Genomic DNA, 16,696 nt, shown 5'->3' with positions numbered 1-16,696 from the left:
GGATGACAGACTGCTCCTTGTGATCTTCAAAGCTTGGGATATTTTTTGTTTATTTTAACCCTGATTTAAACATATCTAAAACTTTTATCACTAGGTCAGTGATAAAGTTTTAGTCTGCTGAGTTCCTTGGTCTTCATGATGCTGTTCGTTCAGTAAAGTTCTAACAAACTACTGAGGCCTTCACAGAACAGACAATGAGACTAAATTACACACAACTGAACTCTTGTGACCTATCTAGCTGATTTCTGAAGGCAATTGATTTTATTGGATTTTATTTAGGAGTGTCAGAGGACGGGGGCTGAATTCAAATGCATGACACACTTTTCAGAATTTTATTTACTTATGGTGTCCCACAAGGTTCTGTTCTGGGGCCCCTGCTATTCATCCTTTATCTGCACCATCTCCGGCACATGCTGAGTTTTTTAAAGGAATCTCCTAACATCTTTACACAGATGACATCCAACTGTACATCTCCTTTAAGCCCAATGAGACGTCTCAGCTGCAGCTGCTACACACCTGATTAAACTTTATTAAAAACTGGAAGGCTGGGAACTTTCTTCAGCTGAATGAAGATAACCCCCCGTTAGGAATCTTGGTGTGACCTTTGACCCAGCTCTCACCCTGGATTCTCATATCAGTTCTCTTGTTGGCTCTTCCTTCTTCCATCTCAGGAACATTGCTAAGCTAAGTGCCATTCTGTCCCGCTCTGAACTTGAGGCTGTTCTCCACACCTTCATCTCCTCACGCTTAGACTACTGCAATTCTCTTTTCATGTGTCTGAGCAGAACCTCCCTGATCCATCTATAGGTGGTGTGGCTCCTAGTCGAACAAAGATGAGCCTTACTGATGGTTAAAGATGGTTTCCTTTTAATTAGAACCTGTTCCCAACATGCCACTCCAATAACCAACGTAAAAGCTAGTAACAAACACAGTGCTTAACTTGAGCCGGATCTTGCCGGAACAAGATTCGGGAACTGTCTTATTTTTGAAAGGACCGTTCCGGCAACTGTCTGCTAGGATCCGGCAACTCACGCGACCAACTTGTGATATACGCAGGGTTTGAATTACAGGTGAGCTAAAGGGATCCTGGCTCACCCCAAAGTATGACAGGCTCCCCTGGAAGCCCTCAGTTTACACACCCAGGGGGAGCCCGAAAACGATTCTGGTTCTACTTATATTAAGCCCCATTCCCACCTGTACCGGGTCGGCCCGGGCCGGGTAGCCCCAGTCGGCCCCAGTCTGGCCCGGTTGTTTCCACACATCCTTGTCTTAAGCCCATGTGGGCTGATTCTACCCACCAATCAGAGGCTTGCTCTAATGGAAGGTGTGAATGGGCTGACTCTACCCACCAATCAGAGGCTTGCTCTAATGGAAGGTGTGAATTTCTTGTCAGCAGTGGGTGTGTTGGCCCTGGTCGGCCTGAAGCAGTACCCCTCGGGAAGAGGGCCGAGAATGAGCCTTGGTTGGCCCGGGAAAATTCCAGGCCACCCAGATATGTAAACAACCTACGCTACCCGGCCCGGGCCGACCCGGTACAGGTGGGAATGGGGCTTTACATTATCTACGTGGACTCTCCGGGGATTATTTAGAGCTGAGAGGCGCAGAGCTCTAACGCACTACAGACAGATGCGTCCTGAGCACGGCCACAGTAACATTATCAAAGTGTCGCCACCTCAAAAACAAATTTAACACGCGATCGTTCATGTCGGCTCATATCCTTTCATGCTTTCTGTCTTTTATTTGTGCCTGATATGTTTCGCTGCTGCGGAGCGGAGCGTATCACCTGTTTTGTCCTCCGGTGATTTCCCCTTACCGGTGCAGCCGGCGCGCATGCCGCTGTATTTGCGGTCGGTAGATCTTTTAGAACTGCAGTTCAAAGGTAACTCATAAGGTGAATATATATTGAAGCCAGGTAGCAGTTTGTCTTTAGGACTGAGAGGAGATGCAGGAAGATAATAAACGGGCAGGACAGAAAAATAGTCAAATAAAAACAAGTTAGTTTTGTACCTGGTGGTTGCAACAGACACCATTGAAAATAATCAGAAATGAGGAACAGAAAATGAAATAATTTTAATGTTTAGAGCAGCAGGAACTCCGAGAGGCTGCAGGCGCATTCAATTCAATTCAATAATACTTTATTAATCCCAGAAGGAAATTAGAGTTTCAGTACACACAATTCTGAGATCAGACATACATACATACATACATACATGACAAGAATTGGTGACTGTGGTCATTCGCAACTCGAGTCGCACTACCGTAATAGATCAAGAGGGTTTATATGAGGATAGAGTCAGGGGGAGGGAAAAAAAGGCACTTCAGAGTTACTCTCACCCGAGAGGGAAGCTTTGCTATGCAAAAAAATCAGGGAGTTTGCGGCCGCTGCGCAGGGGAAAAGTAGATGCAAAAACTGCCGTTGTTGAAAGAAATGTGTTCACTTTGAAAATGTGCGCGCAATTTTTAATTGTCAAAAACTCCAGCAAATCAACTGAAACACACACACGCACACACACACACACACACACACACCCACACCCTGCGTGTTCCGGCATCTGTTTCGCCTGTAGTGAACTTTGGTTTGATGTCACTATTTGCGTTCTGGAACGTTTCATTTACAAATTAAGCACTGAATAAACACACACAAAAGTAATACAATAAAATGTCACCTTAAAGGTTTTAAAAATTATCTATGAACATCAATTAACCTCTATACTTATTCTAAATAATTATTGCACTAAGCATAAATCTACCTTGTTCCTCCTTTTCGACTGGTGCTAACCCTTTGTTTAATAATTCCGTATTTTAGCTTTGACATTTGTCATTGTCCTGGTTACCATCAAGCAACTGAAATTACATTACAATCATGTCTTTCAAAATAAATCACTTCTAGCTCTACAGGAAATTTCACTATAAAAATAACAAAATACTAATGATCCCATTAATTAATGGTCATTACAGGTGGTTCAGAACGCCTGTGCTCGGTTTCCGACCAAGTCCTCCAAACACACCCACATCACCCCGCTTCACCTCCAGCTTCACTGGCTGCCAGTCAACTTCAGGGTTCATTTCAAGATCCTGGTTCTGGTCTATAGGACCTTACATGGACAAGCACCATCTTACATTGGTGATCTTCTTAGTCCCTACACCCCCAGCAGGTCCCTGAGGACCAGTGGTCAAAGCCTACTGGTTGTGCAGCACCAGGCTAAAGACCAAAGGTGACAGATCATTTGCTGCTGTGGCCCCCAGACTCTGGACCTCTCTCCCCCCGAGCCTGAGATCAGTGGACTCAGTAGTCTCCTTTAAAATCACCTGTTCAGGTTTTGGTGTGACTTGCTGTTCATTCTCTTCTTCCTCACCAACTTCTTTTTCATGCTGCAGTTTCTGTCACTAAAGGTTGTGCTAGTAGCCTACAGCCTGTGTGTTTGTGTGCATAATTTTTCTCCTATTATCTTGGTGTATGTGTCGCCTTAACATTAATCAACATCAGCATTAATAGATTAATGAAGTATATTCTTCTATATTTTGGCTTCTCGTGTATTTTCATATGTATTTATATTTTTGAAATGTCACTTTTATTGTGCGGATCTCTGATCACTCTCACTGAAGCAGAAAATAAGGCTAACAGAGGTAGGATGTGATATTTCACACACTGACCAGCAGACTTGGACAGACTTGCAGTGCTTCCAGAACTCCTGGTATGCTGAAGGCCTCACAACCTCGGACTCGTCTCCTTTCAAGGAAACGAGGATGAAGACCGTACAGCTGCTCCAGGTCAGGCATCTTCTTCAAAAGAGTCAAAAAGCTACTGTCTGTAAAACCTACAAACATAGAAACAAACACAAAATTGTTCCTTAACACACCCACAGAAGCCTTAAAGGTGGGGAACACTCCAAAAACTTTTTTAATGATTATTTATGATTATAATGAGTCACGCTGAGTTTTTCATGCAGGCTGAACATGAAAATAGTCTCCTACACCTATCTCCTGCATTAGCTTCTGACGGTGAAACTCTAGGATTAGAAAATCCTGACAGATCTACGTCACACTGTCACTAACATTCATGGAGGCTTGTGTTATTTGTGGAGATAAAACATCAACGTTGCAGAGCAAACTGAGTCAGTGGTAGAGCTGTTAGCCAATCAGAGGAGAGATGTCCACATATCAGGAAATAAAACTCCAGATCCGTCTGAAACTCTATTCTGATGTGAAATTTTCTAATTCCTGACACCGGTACACTGGGTTTTTTTTTTGTCCCCAGAGTATGACTTACAAGGCACTCATACCTACTAGAGACCGCTGCAGATGTGTTGAATAAACAAGTGCTCCACATCTACGCTCATTTTTCCATTAATCTGCTGTAGCCTCTGGTATGAACAAATGTCTTGTGGGACGTTCTCTGTGGGAAAAAAGCTGATGCTAATGCTTCAGGAAGTAGAAGTTGGTTGGGGCATCTAGTTCATTAATATTCATGATATCTCACCTCTGATTGGCTAACAGCAACGCAACTCTTCCACTGCCTCCGTTTTTTATTCGCTTGTCAGCGAAACCTCTTCTTTAACTAGAGGCAGCAGATGTCTGACCTAAGACATGGTAAAAAATGGTAAATGGCCTGTAATTGTATAGCCCTTTCTTAGGGTTCTCCCCAAGGTACTTCACAACACAATCAGTCATTCACCCATTCACGCACACATTCACACTCTGGTGGGGATGAGCTACAATGTAGCCACAGCTGCCCTGGGGCGCGATGTCAGAGCGAGGCTGCCGAGCACTGGCCCTCCGACCACCACCACCAACAGGCAAGGCGGGTTAGTCTTGCCCAAGGACACAACAGCAGCATTCTCTGGTTGGAGCCAGGATCGAACCTGCAACCTTCAGATTACTGGACGACCCGCTCTACCTCCTGAGCTACTGTTGTCCCTTCCTCATCTCTTCTCAAGCTCAGTCACCAGGATGTACGAGTAATCATGTTGCCAGGTTCCTCCTGGTCTTGTACGTGTGATTCAGCCACTTCCTGCTGTGGCTCAAAGCTGTTCAAGGTTCTGATATAAATTCATATGGATCAGTCGACAGATCAGAGGAACCTGTCCGACGTTTCATGCTTAGGTCATGCTTCTCTGATGTTTATTCATCAGGTTTAAATTAGGGTTAGTGACAGGATGTGTTGCTCTGGGTGTCACGGCGGGGTCGGACCTCTCACCTGCAGGCATGTACTCCCACCAGCGACCTGCACACAGATCCACCAGTTTGATTACTCGCAGGTACAGACTCACAGCTTCACGAAGCTTTTTAGACAGACACTCCATGCACATGATGTCCTTCATAGGAAGGTACCTGCAAAACAGAAGTGTCGCTGTTTAGAGCTCTATCCTAGCATAAGAAATGGCTCAGTGATGGACATGCTGTAATAACACGTTCAGATTCAGACTGTAGCAATGTGCTAGAAGGTTTTAAAGCTAGAGAATTAGAACACACTCATCTTCACCCAGACTAGGACGCATTTTCAATGGCGACAAGAGGATTTCATGTTTGGTATTTTAAGGTGGAATACGTCCGGGGCAATACAAGCCAACAGTATCACAACAATCAGCCTAAAGGGGGACATATTATGCAAACCTGACTTGTTGTGTCCTTTTTGCTGCCATGTGGATCTCTACTGCCTCTTTAAACACTCAAAATGGGAAAAAAACATCCTCCTATTTTAGTCAGTTTAGGAATTTTGTGCCTTTTTAAACATCTACAATTTTGACATCACAAACAGGTATATTAGCATAGAAACAACCCCCCCCCCCACACACACACACACACACACCACCACCACCACCAAAATGGAGAGACTAGGATTTTTTTGCCGGCCTGGGAAAACCGTAGGACTCCCCTAAAGCAGTGTTTCCCAGCCCAGGTCCTCAGGGCACCCTGACCTGCATGTTTTCCATGTCTCTGCTTCTGCACACCTGTTTTACATCGGCTCCTCAGGAGGACACAAGTGCTGCAGATGCCCGTTAATTAGGGTTGGGCATCGAGCATCGATTGGAACCGGGACTAAGTTTCGATTTTTCCTGGAATCGTTCGAGTTCTTTATTTTCTATTCCTAGTTTAGAGTCCTACAGCGATGTAAAAGAGGCTGAATGGATCATTCTTGACTCTGGAAGCTAAGCGCCATAGAAATGTTAGCCTCAGAGAGGACAAAAAGGCAATGAGCCCATCACACAAACCAGAACTTATCCCCACAGATGTCTTCTTGAGCACTGAAGAACTTCAGTTGTCAGGTATGGTATAACACACACACACACACACACACACACACACACACACACCAGGGGTGGACATTAACTTCAAAACCAACCGGCCAGCTGGGCCGGTAACTCTGAATATTTACCGGCCCCGCCAAGAATCTACCGGCCCCGCTGGTCAGCTGCCAAAACGAGTCAAAATAACAACTGAACCGTTTTAAATGTAATAAACCTTTATTTTGTACACATTCACAAACATAATAACGTATTCAAGTTTGAATTTGTTTGTTCCCTCAACAACTCGATTTTGTCGTCGCATACTTCCACCATACAACGCAGTACATCACCAACTCCGCTTTGCTGTATTCGAGCCATTGGCTGTGTTCGAGATGAGCAAGTTCTGCGCAGATTAGATCACCGGTGATCGGCGAGCAGTGCATGCCGGTTAGATTTGTGTCCGAATTGACGCCGACTTGCTCTGACGTCATGCATACGTAGACAACGATAACCTCGTGAGATCAAGGCGGCCGCAGATTTTAGAGCAAGGCGCTGCAGTTGCTCTCCACCGGCTGCAAAACCTAGATGATGACAGGAAACGCCTGGCTCTCACCTGATCTAAGATCTGATTGGTTCATATTTTGATCCAAACATCCGGTGGTAGAACATGAAATGTTAGTTGGTCACATGTATTCTGTAAATCATGTAACGTTGATGATAACAACAATATAGGCCATAAAGAGAAATGTGTTTGGTTTTCTTTTGTCACGTTTCCTATGAGCACACTGAAGCTACAGCTGCTAACCTTTACTTATTATTACAGTCATGTCTCCATATGCAATATATGACATCCACAAGCACGTGAGGATGTGTTTCAGCTGCTAACAGGCACCAGAATTAAAATTGAACAAGTGTGAATGCTAACGCGATATCTTCAGCCATCGTCAGCCCCGAGCTACACATGCAGGGGAGTCCAAGAGATTCAACTGGCAGAATATCTCTCTCTCTCTCTCTCTCTCTCTCTCTCTCTCTCTCTCTCTCTCTCTCTCTCTCTCTCTCTCTCTCTCTCTCTCTCTCTCTCTCTCTCTCTCTCTCTCTCTCTCTCTCTCTCTCTCTCTCTCTCTCTCTCTCTCTCTCTCTCTCTCTCTCTCTCTCTCTCTCTCTCTCTCTCTCTCTCTCTCTCTCTCTCTCTCTCTCTCTCTCTCTCTCTCTCTCTCTCTCTCTCTCTCTCTCTCTCTCTCTCTCTCTCTCTCTCTCTCTCTCTCTCTCTCTCTCTCTCTCTCTCTCACACACACACACACACACACACAGAGGAAAAGAGCTGAGAAAAGGCAGAGAGGAAATGGAGGACACCAAGTAGTTAAAAGAAAAACTACAGCTGAGCCGAGGCGCGAATGGGGCGCGTCTGATCTGAACTGAGGAGCGGCGAGCAGCAGCCGAATTCCATGAGCGATTCGCACATACCACATCAATACTCTGAGGAAATGGCACAACAAGATTTGGAACCAACATTGTATTAATTACTCAAAAATCCAGTAACTATTATTGTATTAAAATTTAATTTGTGACCCTATTTTTTATTACAGTATCCAATGGGATTGATTTTCAAAAATGAAAACAAAACCAATGACTTGTCTGAAGTACTACAACATATTCAGCACAAGTAAGTATAAGTGTTAGCAACATGAGTTTCTGTGTGTGCATGTATTTGTGCAAACCCTATTCTATTTCAGATCCCAAACTTATTGCAGTAAGAATGCCTGCTGTTATCGTACAGAGAACCAACAATGAAATTGAGAAACTGTAACGGCAGCAATTATATTTATATTATTATTCAATTTATATAATTCTATTTAGCTAAGATCACCTTTTTCTTCCACATGACATTTACTTTTGAAGTTTTTCTGATCCAGAAGAGCACCAGAGACACTACAGAAATTATAGTTTGATGCACTCACTCCCACCTGTCTGAATCTATTTAGCTAAGCTTTTATGGCAGGCCACAACCTTCCTTCCTGCAGAAATTTACGTCTTTAGGGAGTTGTGGCCAAAAAAGATGTTACAGATGTCATAGCCCCACTGCTGTGTTTAGAAAACAAACTTGTTAATCGACATGTGCTGTTAGTTTATAATCTGAGACACTTGGCTAGTCCATGGTTTTTTATTTACTGTCTTAATAAAGTGATTATTAGTTTTGTTTCATGTTTTAGATTTACATGAAACTGTAAAAAAAAAAAAAAAGCAATACAAACAAGTGACACCTTTTAATTGTTCATATTTTAACAGCTATAATCAGCTGCTAATTTTTACTTTTTTTCTGCAGGGAGGGTAAATTTGGATTATTTAATTATTGTTTGTAAACCTAATATTTCTGTAAACATTGCAGGTATACCCAAAAGGCCCTGGTGGTGTGTCCAAAATACTGGCGGGAGGTGACAGGCTCACTGAGGCAAACTGTCGAAATATATAGTGCGCCCTTGCAGATGGAAACACCCATGAAGAGAGGCTTGAAGGCATGGTTTGAGAACTGGCATGCTATTAGAGTGCTTTTTGAGGTTTGAGTGGTTTTTTTTTGGGGGGGGGGGGGGGTATCTGTGCTTTTTTTAATGTAGCATGTCTTTAACGATTTTTAATTTTCCTTTGTCGTAGACACACTACAAGGTATTCTTCAGTGGTAAGTCTGGCAAGGACCATGGCATGCTGTGTGCCAACATGACAAAGTTTAGGTATGTCAGCTGTTATGAATATATGTCAACATAAATGTATTTATATTAGTGCAGCATTGACTACTCAGCCAGCAAAACATGATTTGAGCACTATATATGACGTAAACATTTTTGAAATAATTTACCAATTTCTTCACAGGTGTGACAACGCACACAAGCAACGCATTTGCTCCGAGCATCGTCTTTTGCAATGTGTTTGAATAACAATTGTACCACTTTCCACTACAGAGACCCCCTGCCAATCGGGTCTATGAATCAACAAGTCTGGTATGGCTTTATGGTGTGTGTGTGTGTGTGTGGGTGTGTGTGTGTGTGTGTGCGTGCGTGCGTGGGTGCGTGCGTGCGTGTGTGTGTGCGTGTGTGTGTGTGCGTGGGTGTGTGTGGGCGTGCGTGCGTGCGTGGGTGTGTGTGTGTGGGCGTGCGTGCGTGGGTGTGTGTGTGTGGGCGTGCGTGCGTGGGTGTGTGTGGGCGTGCGTGCGTGCGTGGGTGTGTACCCACTGAGGGTTAAGTGAGAAACAAAGATGGTGGTGCACAGTAGTAGTATTAAAACAACCGTTTAGCAACAACCGGAGCCAGCTGGTAAATTAAACTTTTACCGTATACCGTCGGCAAAGCAGCAAATACATCCTTTTTCAAAATAAAGGACTTTAGTGCCTCTATCTGTTCGTGTTTTAAAGAAAAGCCCAAGTCTAAATCGTCCAATGTTGACAACAAAGCTGTTTCAAATGAACATGGTTCCTGAGCTGCCGCCATTTTGTTTGTGTTCGCGGTCGCAGTTCTGACATCTTCAGCTACTACCGCTGATTAGAGCACTGTGATTAGCTCACAATATAGAGCGCTGTGATTGGCCCAACAACAACTAAAGAGAGCTGTGACTGGCTAGCCAGACTGCTGGTAGGAGCCGTGGAGGTTCCAATGGAGCGTTCCTAGACCAAACTCTGCAAAGCAAGAATTTGGTCCAGTTCACCAGGCAAAGGTGGTTCTCCAGGAGAAACAAGAACTTCTACGTAAGACACACAATCATCTGTGAAGGCTTTATATTTTTTATCTTATTGTTTTTTATTTGAGTCCTGCAGAGTAGTACTATAGCATTTGAGTCCAATTTTAAATAATTTAAAGTATTTTAAGTATTTAGTGTACTAGGAAGAAAATCATTCATTATAAAATGTAAAATGCATGTTTTTGTTTTTGTCAGAGCTGCCCCGACACTCACTCATCCTTGACGTGATAACGCGCTGGAACTCTCTCTAATGCTGGAGAGATTCACAGAGCAGTACCCTGCGATTCAAGCAGCCAGCTTGGACCCGCGGCTGAGGAAAAACATTGAAAGGGACAGGTAGAGACAGTTGAGCATGGACAAATAAATACACTCAAAATATGAATTCATAGAACAAATGAGTGTAAATACTTTGCATCAGTAAATTGATTGACTTAAATGACTCCAAAGGGCAGTCACTATGGTAGGCTTTGAGCATAAGTGAGGTGTTTTGTTGAGAAAAACAGAATTTTTCTAACACAGATCTATCTGTTCTTAATTTTTTTGTACAGGCTTGCTCGGCTGACTGAGGAGGGCTTTCGGAAAGCAGAAGACTTCGTCAAACTCATGAAAGTTCTCTACACAACAACACTCTGTGTGTCTTCAGAAAAGAGCCCCACATGTGGACGGATACTTCCCATTCTACAAAAGCTGGAGGTGTGAAAGAGGGAGATAACAGTATTTGTTTCCAACCTTAAAAACAGGTTTGGGCCAACCTGTCTAAGCGCTACCAAGTAAGTGGCTGAGGCAGGCGGCTGGGAAAAAATTAGTACAATTATCTGTACTCCTTTCACTTGTTAAAACATTTAAAGAATGTGTTTTGCAGAGCGAGGAGATCAGGAACTTTCTCCAAGAGGCCACCGCGCTTTAAACACAAGATGGATGATGACACCGTGTGGGACCAAATCCGGAGGAAGCCGATTGAACCGCTGAAATGTTAATTATGCACAACTTTTCTTTTTCAGCAGTTAAGAGCTAAGGTAAAAATGCTTGTTTTCTGTAGTCGACAGAGAAAGACTGTGGAGCTGATGATGAGAACACCATGCAGTCTGACGTTGAGGAAGAGGAGAATGGGGAGGTGAGTGTGTGTGTATGATAAAACCTTTCCCTTTTAGTGAAGATTTTGATGAATCTTTCCTTTTTTTTAGCATCCGCCTCCCTGCAAACTGTCCGGGAAGACTCCACTGGAGGAGCACAGAACATAGTCTCACAGCAGAGCTCCATGTCCATCAAGAGACGAGTGGAAAAAGAGCTGCAGATGTACGAGCAAACGCCACCGGCCATTTTGTCTGATGGCCCTGCTGCCTGGTGGTGGAACCAACAAGACTTATCCGACTGATCTCAGAGCTTGCATTCTCACACTTATGTGTACGAGCATCTTCTACACCCAGTGAGCGTGTGTTCGCCACTGCAGGAGACACCATCTGTCCTGAGCGCTCGCGTATACTGCCTGAAAAGGCAGATATGATCATGTTCATCAACAAAAACTAATCTAATCTAATCTAATCTGGACAGGATTGCAGAAGATGTTCCTTAGTTTTTTTGTTTGATACTCCGAGTCTGCACCAGTTTTGCACATCAGTGGGAGTACATGTTTCTTGTTTAGGTCCCTGCTGCATCAGACACTGTTAGAAGTTTTCAAAATAAAGCTCCATTGTGAAAGTTGTACTTTTGTGAAAAGAAAATGTGTAGTGTTTGTGTTAAAGTATAAATTTCATATTTATATGCTAGTTGAAAACAGCCCTGTGAAAAATTCAAAGTAAAGTTTAAGTTCACAGAATTAAAATTCATGGGGAAGTTCAGACTGTTTCATCAAGTAAGACCTACGGTTATCTGGCCTCCTGAAAAAATCTGAATCGAGAATCGATAGGAACCGGAATCAAAACGAGGAATCGGAATCGTTCAAAACCAAACGATGCCCAACCCTACCGTTAATCACGCATTCATTTAAGTCAGGTGTGGAGCGGCAGGGAAGCACCGGAGTTTACAAGGACGAGATGGAAAACATGCAGCACGGTGTGCCCTGAGGAGCTGGACCGTGTGGCTGGAGAGAGAAGTTCTAAGCTTCCCTGCTTAAACCGTCACTCCCGGGACCCGACCCTGGATAAGTGGAAGATGATAGATGTGTTGGTTTTTGGTCCGTGACCTGGTCTGCACCTCGGTCAGAACGGCCCACAGTTTCTGGTTCTTTTCCTCACAGGGGAGAGGCGCTCGAAGAGTGCAACCACGGCAACTCACCTCAGCTCTTAACACAGCAGACCTTCAATAAAAACAACGAGGCAGCAATTCCATTTTTACTCCATTTATATGTAACAAGCAGAGAAAATGGTACGGAGCACAAAAACGGGATCCGGACCATTTGGGTGGCTGCCAGAAGGTGACTCAGCATCTGCTGACATCATCAAATAACTCTGTCCAGCTATCACCATGGGCCATCTTGGCCGTCTCTGACTGGCTGAAACACCAAAGGATGGTGTGAGGCGTGACTCTTTGGATGTTTGCGCCTGAATATGTGATTGTGGAAATGAGATAAACACAATTCCAGCCAGTTTTAACTAGATTGTCTGTCAAAGGTCAAGAAACCTGGAGCAAAGTGACCCGGTCAGTTACCATCCAACAATAGCGAACATGACCAGGTCCCAGCAACAATCGGTACTGTGCTGTGGGAATGCTTCAGTGGGTCTGATCGTCCCTTTGTCCTCCAACATTCAGCAAAAATCACAAACCAGACTCATCTTTTCTCTGCGTCAGAGCCTCCTAGAACTGCTTCACACAACAACCGAGCACAGGAACCCGAAAATGTGGGTTTTTACTCGGGTGTCTGAGGATGTGACCCAATGTGTGTGTACCCCCGAAAACAAAAATCAGGAATTAAACTTTCAGTCTGTACACAAATCCTTCACATAGTTAAATCATGTATTCACTAAAGCAATAGGGCCTCTGATCAAACAGGATGGTGCATCTGACGGGTGTTGTACCTGAATATGTGACAGAGGACCTCGTGGGAGGTGTTGTACCTGAATATGTGACAGAGGATCTCATGGGAGAGGGTGTTGTACCTGAATATGTGATAGAGGACCTCATGGGAGGTGGTGTACCTGAATATGTGACAGAGGACCTCGTGGGAGGTGGTGTACCTGAATATGTGACAGAGGACCTCGTGGGAGAGGGTGTTGTACCTGAATATGTGACAGAGGACCTCGTGGGAGAGGGTGTTGTACCTGAATATGTGACAGAGGACCTCGCGGGAGGTGTTGTACCTGAATATGTGACAGAGGACCTCGTGGGAGGTGTTGTACCTGAATATGTGACAGAGGATCTCATGGGAGGTGGTGTACCTGAATATGTGACAGAGGACCTCGTGGGAGAGGGTGTTGTACCTGAATATGTGACAGAGGACCTCGTGGGAGAGGGTGTTGTACCTGAATATGTGACAGAGGACCTCGCGGGAGAGGGTGTTGTACCTGAATATGTGACAGAGGATCTCATGGGAGGTGTTATACCTGAATATGTGGAGGACCTCGTGGGAGAGGGTGGTGTACCTGAATATGTGACAGAGGACCTCATGGGAGAGGGTGGTGTACCTGAATATGTGACAGAGGACCTCGCGGGAGAGGGTGTTGTACCTGAATATGTGACAGAGGATCTCATGGGAGGTGTTATACCTGAATATGTGACAGAGGACCTCGTGGGAGAGGGTGGTGTACCTGAATATGTGACAGAGGACCTCATGGGAGGTGGTGTACCTGAATATGTGACAGAGGACCTCGTGGGAGAGGGTGTTGTACCTGAATATGTGACAGAGGACCTCGCGGGAGAGGGTGGTGTACCTGAATATGTGATAGAGGACCTCATGGGAGGTGGTGTACCTGAATATGTGACAGAGGACCTCGTGGGAGAGGGTGGTGTACCTGAATATGTGACAGAGGACCTCGTGGGAGAGGGTGGTGTACCTGAATATGTGACAGAGGACCTCGTGGGAGAGGGTGTTGTACCTGAATATGTGACAGAGGACCTCGCGGGAGAGGGTGGTGTACCTGAATATGTGACAGAGGACCTCATGGGAGGTGGTGTACCTGAATATGTGACAGAGGACCTCATGGGAGGTGGTGTACCTGAATATGTGACAGAGGACCTCATGGGAGGTGTTGTACCTGAATATGTGACAGAGGACCTCGTGGGAGAGGGTGGTGTACCTGAATATGTGACAGAGGACCTCATGGGAGAGGGTGGTGTACCTGAATATGTGACAGAGGACCTCATGGGAGGTGTTGTACCTGAATATGTGACAGAGGACCTCATGGGAGAGGGTGGTGTACCTGAATATGTGACAGAGGACCTCATGGGAGGTGCTGTACCTGAATATGTGACAGAGGACCTCATGGGAGGTGTTGTACCTGAATATGTGACAGAGGACCTCATGGGAGAGGGTGGTGTACCTGAATATGTGACAGAGGACCTCAATGGAGGTGTTGTACCTGAATATGTGACAGAGGACCTCATGGGAGGTGTTGTACCTGAATATGTGACAGAGGACCTCATTGGAGGTGTTGTACCTGAATATGTGACAGAGGACCTCATTGGAGGTGTTGTACCTGAATATGTGACAGAGGACCTCATGGGAGGTGTTGTACCTGAATATGTGACAGAGGACCTCGTGGGAGAGGGTGTTGTACCTGAATATGTGACAGAGGACCTCGTGGGAGAGGGTGGTGTACCTGAATATGCGACAGAGGACCTCGTGGGAGAGGGTGTTGTACCTGAATATGTGACAGAGGACCTCGTGGGAGAGGGTGGTGTACCTGAATATGTGACAGAGGACCTCGTGGGAGAGGGTGGTGTACCTGAATATGTGACAGAGGACCTCGTGGGAGAGGGTGGTGTACCTGAATATGTGACAGAGGACCTCGTGGGAGAGGGTGTTGTACCTGAATATGTGACAGAGGACCTCGTGGGAGGTGTTGTACCTGAATATGTGACAGAGGACCTCATGGGAGGTGTTGTACCTGAATATGTGACAGAGGACCTCGTGGGAGAGGGTGGTGTACCTGAATATGTGACAGAGGACCTCGTGGGAGAGGGTGGTGTACCTGAATATGCGACAGAGGACCTCGTGGGAGAGGGTGTTGTACCTGAATATGTGACAGAGGACCTCGTGGGACAGTTCATTGATGTAGTCCTTGGGCTCGGCGGCTCTCAGGGCTACGTCCCCTCCACTGCTGCCTGCTGGAGGGGGCAGTTTTGAAGCCTTCCTCCTTGGTCCCATCACTTTAGAGTTAGTGTCCACACGTGCACAAATGCATGTGCATGTGTGCACACACACACACGCACATACAGGCACACACACACACACTGCCCAAGTTCTGAATAAACCTGAGACCTGGAAAACATCAACAGGGAAAAATGCTTCATCTATGTATGAAAAGAAATATATCAATCTCCACTTCTCAGATAAGCAGTCCATCTTTGTCTTTAATTATCTAATTAATCAAATACTTCAATATACTCCTACTTCAGTATACATTCACCTCATATTTATTTGTTAGATAAATATTTTATCAAGGATCATTAACTCTCAGGCTTCATTAGGGACATTTGTGTCCATTTGGGCAGTTTGTTGCTTTTCTTTTGGACGTCATTTCACCCTTGTTTGTGCAGATGGTACAAAATTTTGTCTCAAAACCTCTCTCTGGAAAAATTTTGAAATTCAATTTGGAACGTTGAAAACAGACCAAGGGAAGACTATAAAAGAATAAACACTATACACTTGAGTCTTTAGTGGACAAAAACGTCCCATTGACCTCCATTCAAACCAGTTTTTGATCCTGTAACATCTGCAGCAAATAATCATGCTTTCTGTGATATTAGGGTTTCATTTTGAACAGAAGTAGTCAAATTTATGATTTTTACTGTTCACCACCAAATTCAGTCATTTATCCATATGTGGCGCAGGCAAGAAAGTCTACACATTTCTTTTGATCTTCTGCTGTTTGTATTGAATTCAAAAAGTCAGTCTGACCTCTGATAAGAAAATAAAACACCATCTGACTCCCTTACGTGAAGCCTGAGGGTTAAAAATATGATTTGACCTTTATTTGTCCACGTAAAATCCATCTGAGACCTAGAGACCTGACCCAGAGGGCAGCATTAGATTTTTTTTGAATATTATATAAATAAAATGATGAAAGGATTTCAAAGAGACAAGTCCAGACATTGGTCCACCTCTGAGAACATCCTAAACTGAGACTGATTATAGAATAATTTCATTTATCTCAGGTAACCATAAACACCAAACCATGAAGCCGAACATGACGGTTCTGTAGGTAAAAACCTTCCTTCTCTTCCTGGTTCTGATAACTCATTGCCGCTTAGCAGTGGTGAATTTACTCACAGATGGAAAAATAAAAACACTGGCTGATCACAGATTCATTTGATCTTCATATCAGCCAGTAACTAGAGGTTGGTAACTAGAGGAATACCCTAAGAGCTGCTGGTGATCACAACCTTAGGGTACACTTCTAGTTACCAGCACTTTCAAGTACTTTATTACAAATAGAAGCAGCTTCAGAACCTGGAAATCTCATTAAAACACAAGCATGAATCCCATTAAGAGCCCAGGGTCTATTATTATTATTATTATTATTATTATTATTACTGACAGCGTGTGGTGTGGTCCCATGAACACACTCATCCTGAGTCTTTACTGT

At 44.5% G+C, this 16,696-nt stretch overlaps 1 protein-coding gene and 1 long non-coding RNA gene across 3 annotated transcripts in view; one reads left to right on the top strand and one right to left on the bottom strand.

Annotated features, from left to right (window-relative positions):
* fbxo38 (F-box protein 38) overlaps window positions 1-16,696 on the bottom strand; it is a 51,091-nt gene that overhangs the window by 33,833 nt on the left and 562 nt on the right. The window contains exons 2-4 of one of the 2 annotated variants that reach the window (XM_070553066.1): window positions 15,122-15,369; window positions 5,198-5,331; window positions 3,655-3,818 (exon numbers count right to left, since the gene is read on the bottom strand). In XM_070553066.1, coding sequence (XP_070409167.1) covers window positions 3,655-3,818; window positions 5,198-5,331; window positions 15,122-15,255 — 432 coding nt within the window. In that variant the 5' untranslated portion in view covers window positions 15,256-15,369. The remainder of the gene's footprint in view (window positions 1-3,654; window positions 3,819-5,197; window positions 5,332-15,121; window positions 15,370-16,696) is intronic. The other variant, XM_070553068.1, reaches the window with a different exon arrangement.
* LOC139070583 (uncharacterized) lies at window positions 9,535-11,218 on the top strand. Its single transcript, XR_011521077.1, has 5 exons — window positions 9,535-10,289; window positions 10,502-10,723; window positions 10,816-10,925; window positions 10,993-11,067; window positions 11,138-11,218. It is a non-coding gene; the product is annotated as an uncharacterized lncRNA (long non-coding RNA).

The sequence above is a fragment of the Nothobranchius furzeri genome, chromosome 1 (assembly GCF_043380555.1).
Source record: "Nothobranchius furzeri strain GRZ-AD chromosome 1, NfurGRZ-RIMD1, whole genome shotgun sequence".
NCBI lineage: Eukaryota > Metazoa > Chordata > Actinopteri > Cyprinodontiformes > Nothobranchiidae > Nothobranchius > Nothobranchius furzeri.
The sequence above is the reverse complement of the archived record's forward strand: the minus strand, read 5'-3'. Positions and strand labels throughout refer to the sequence as shown.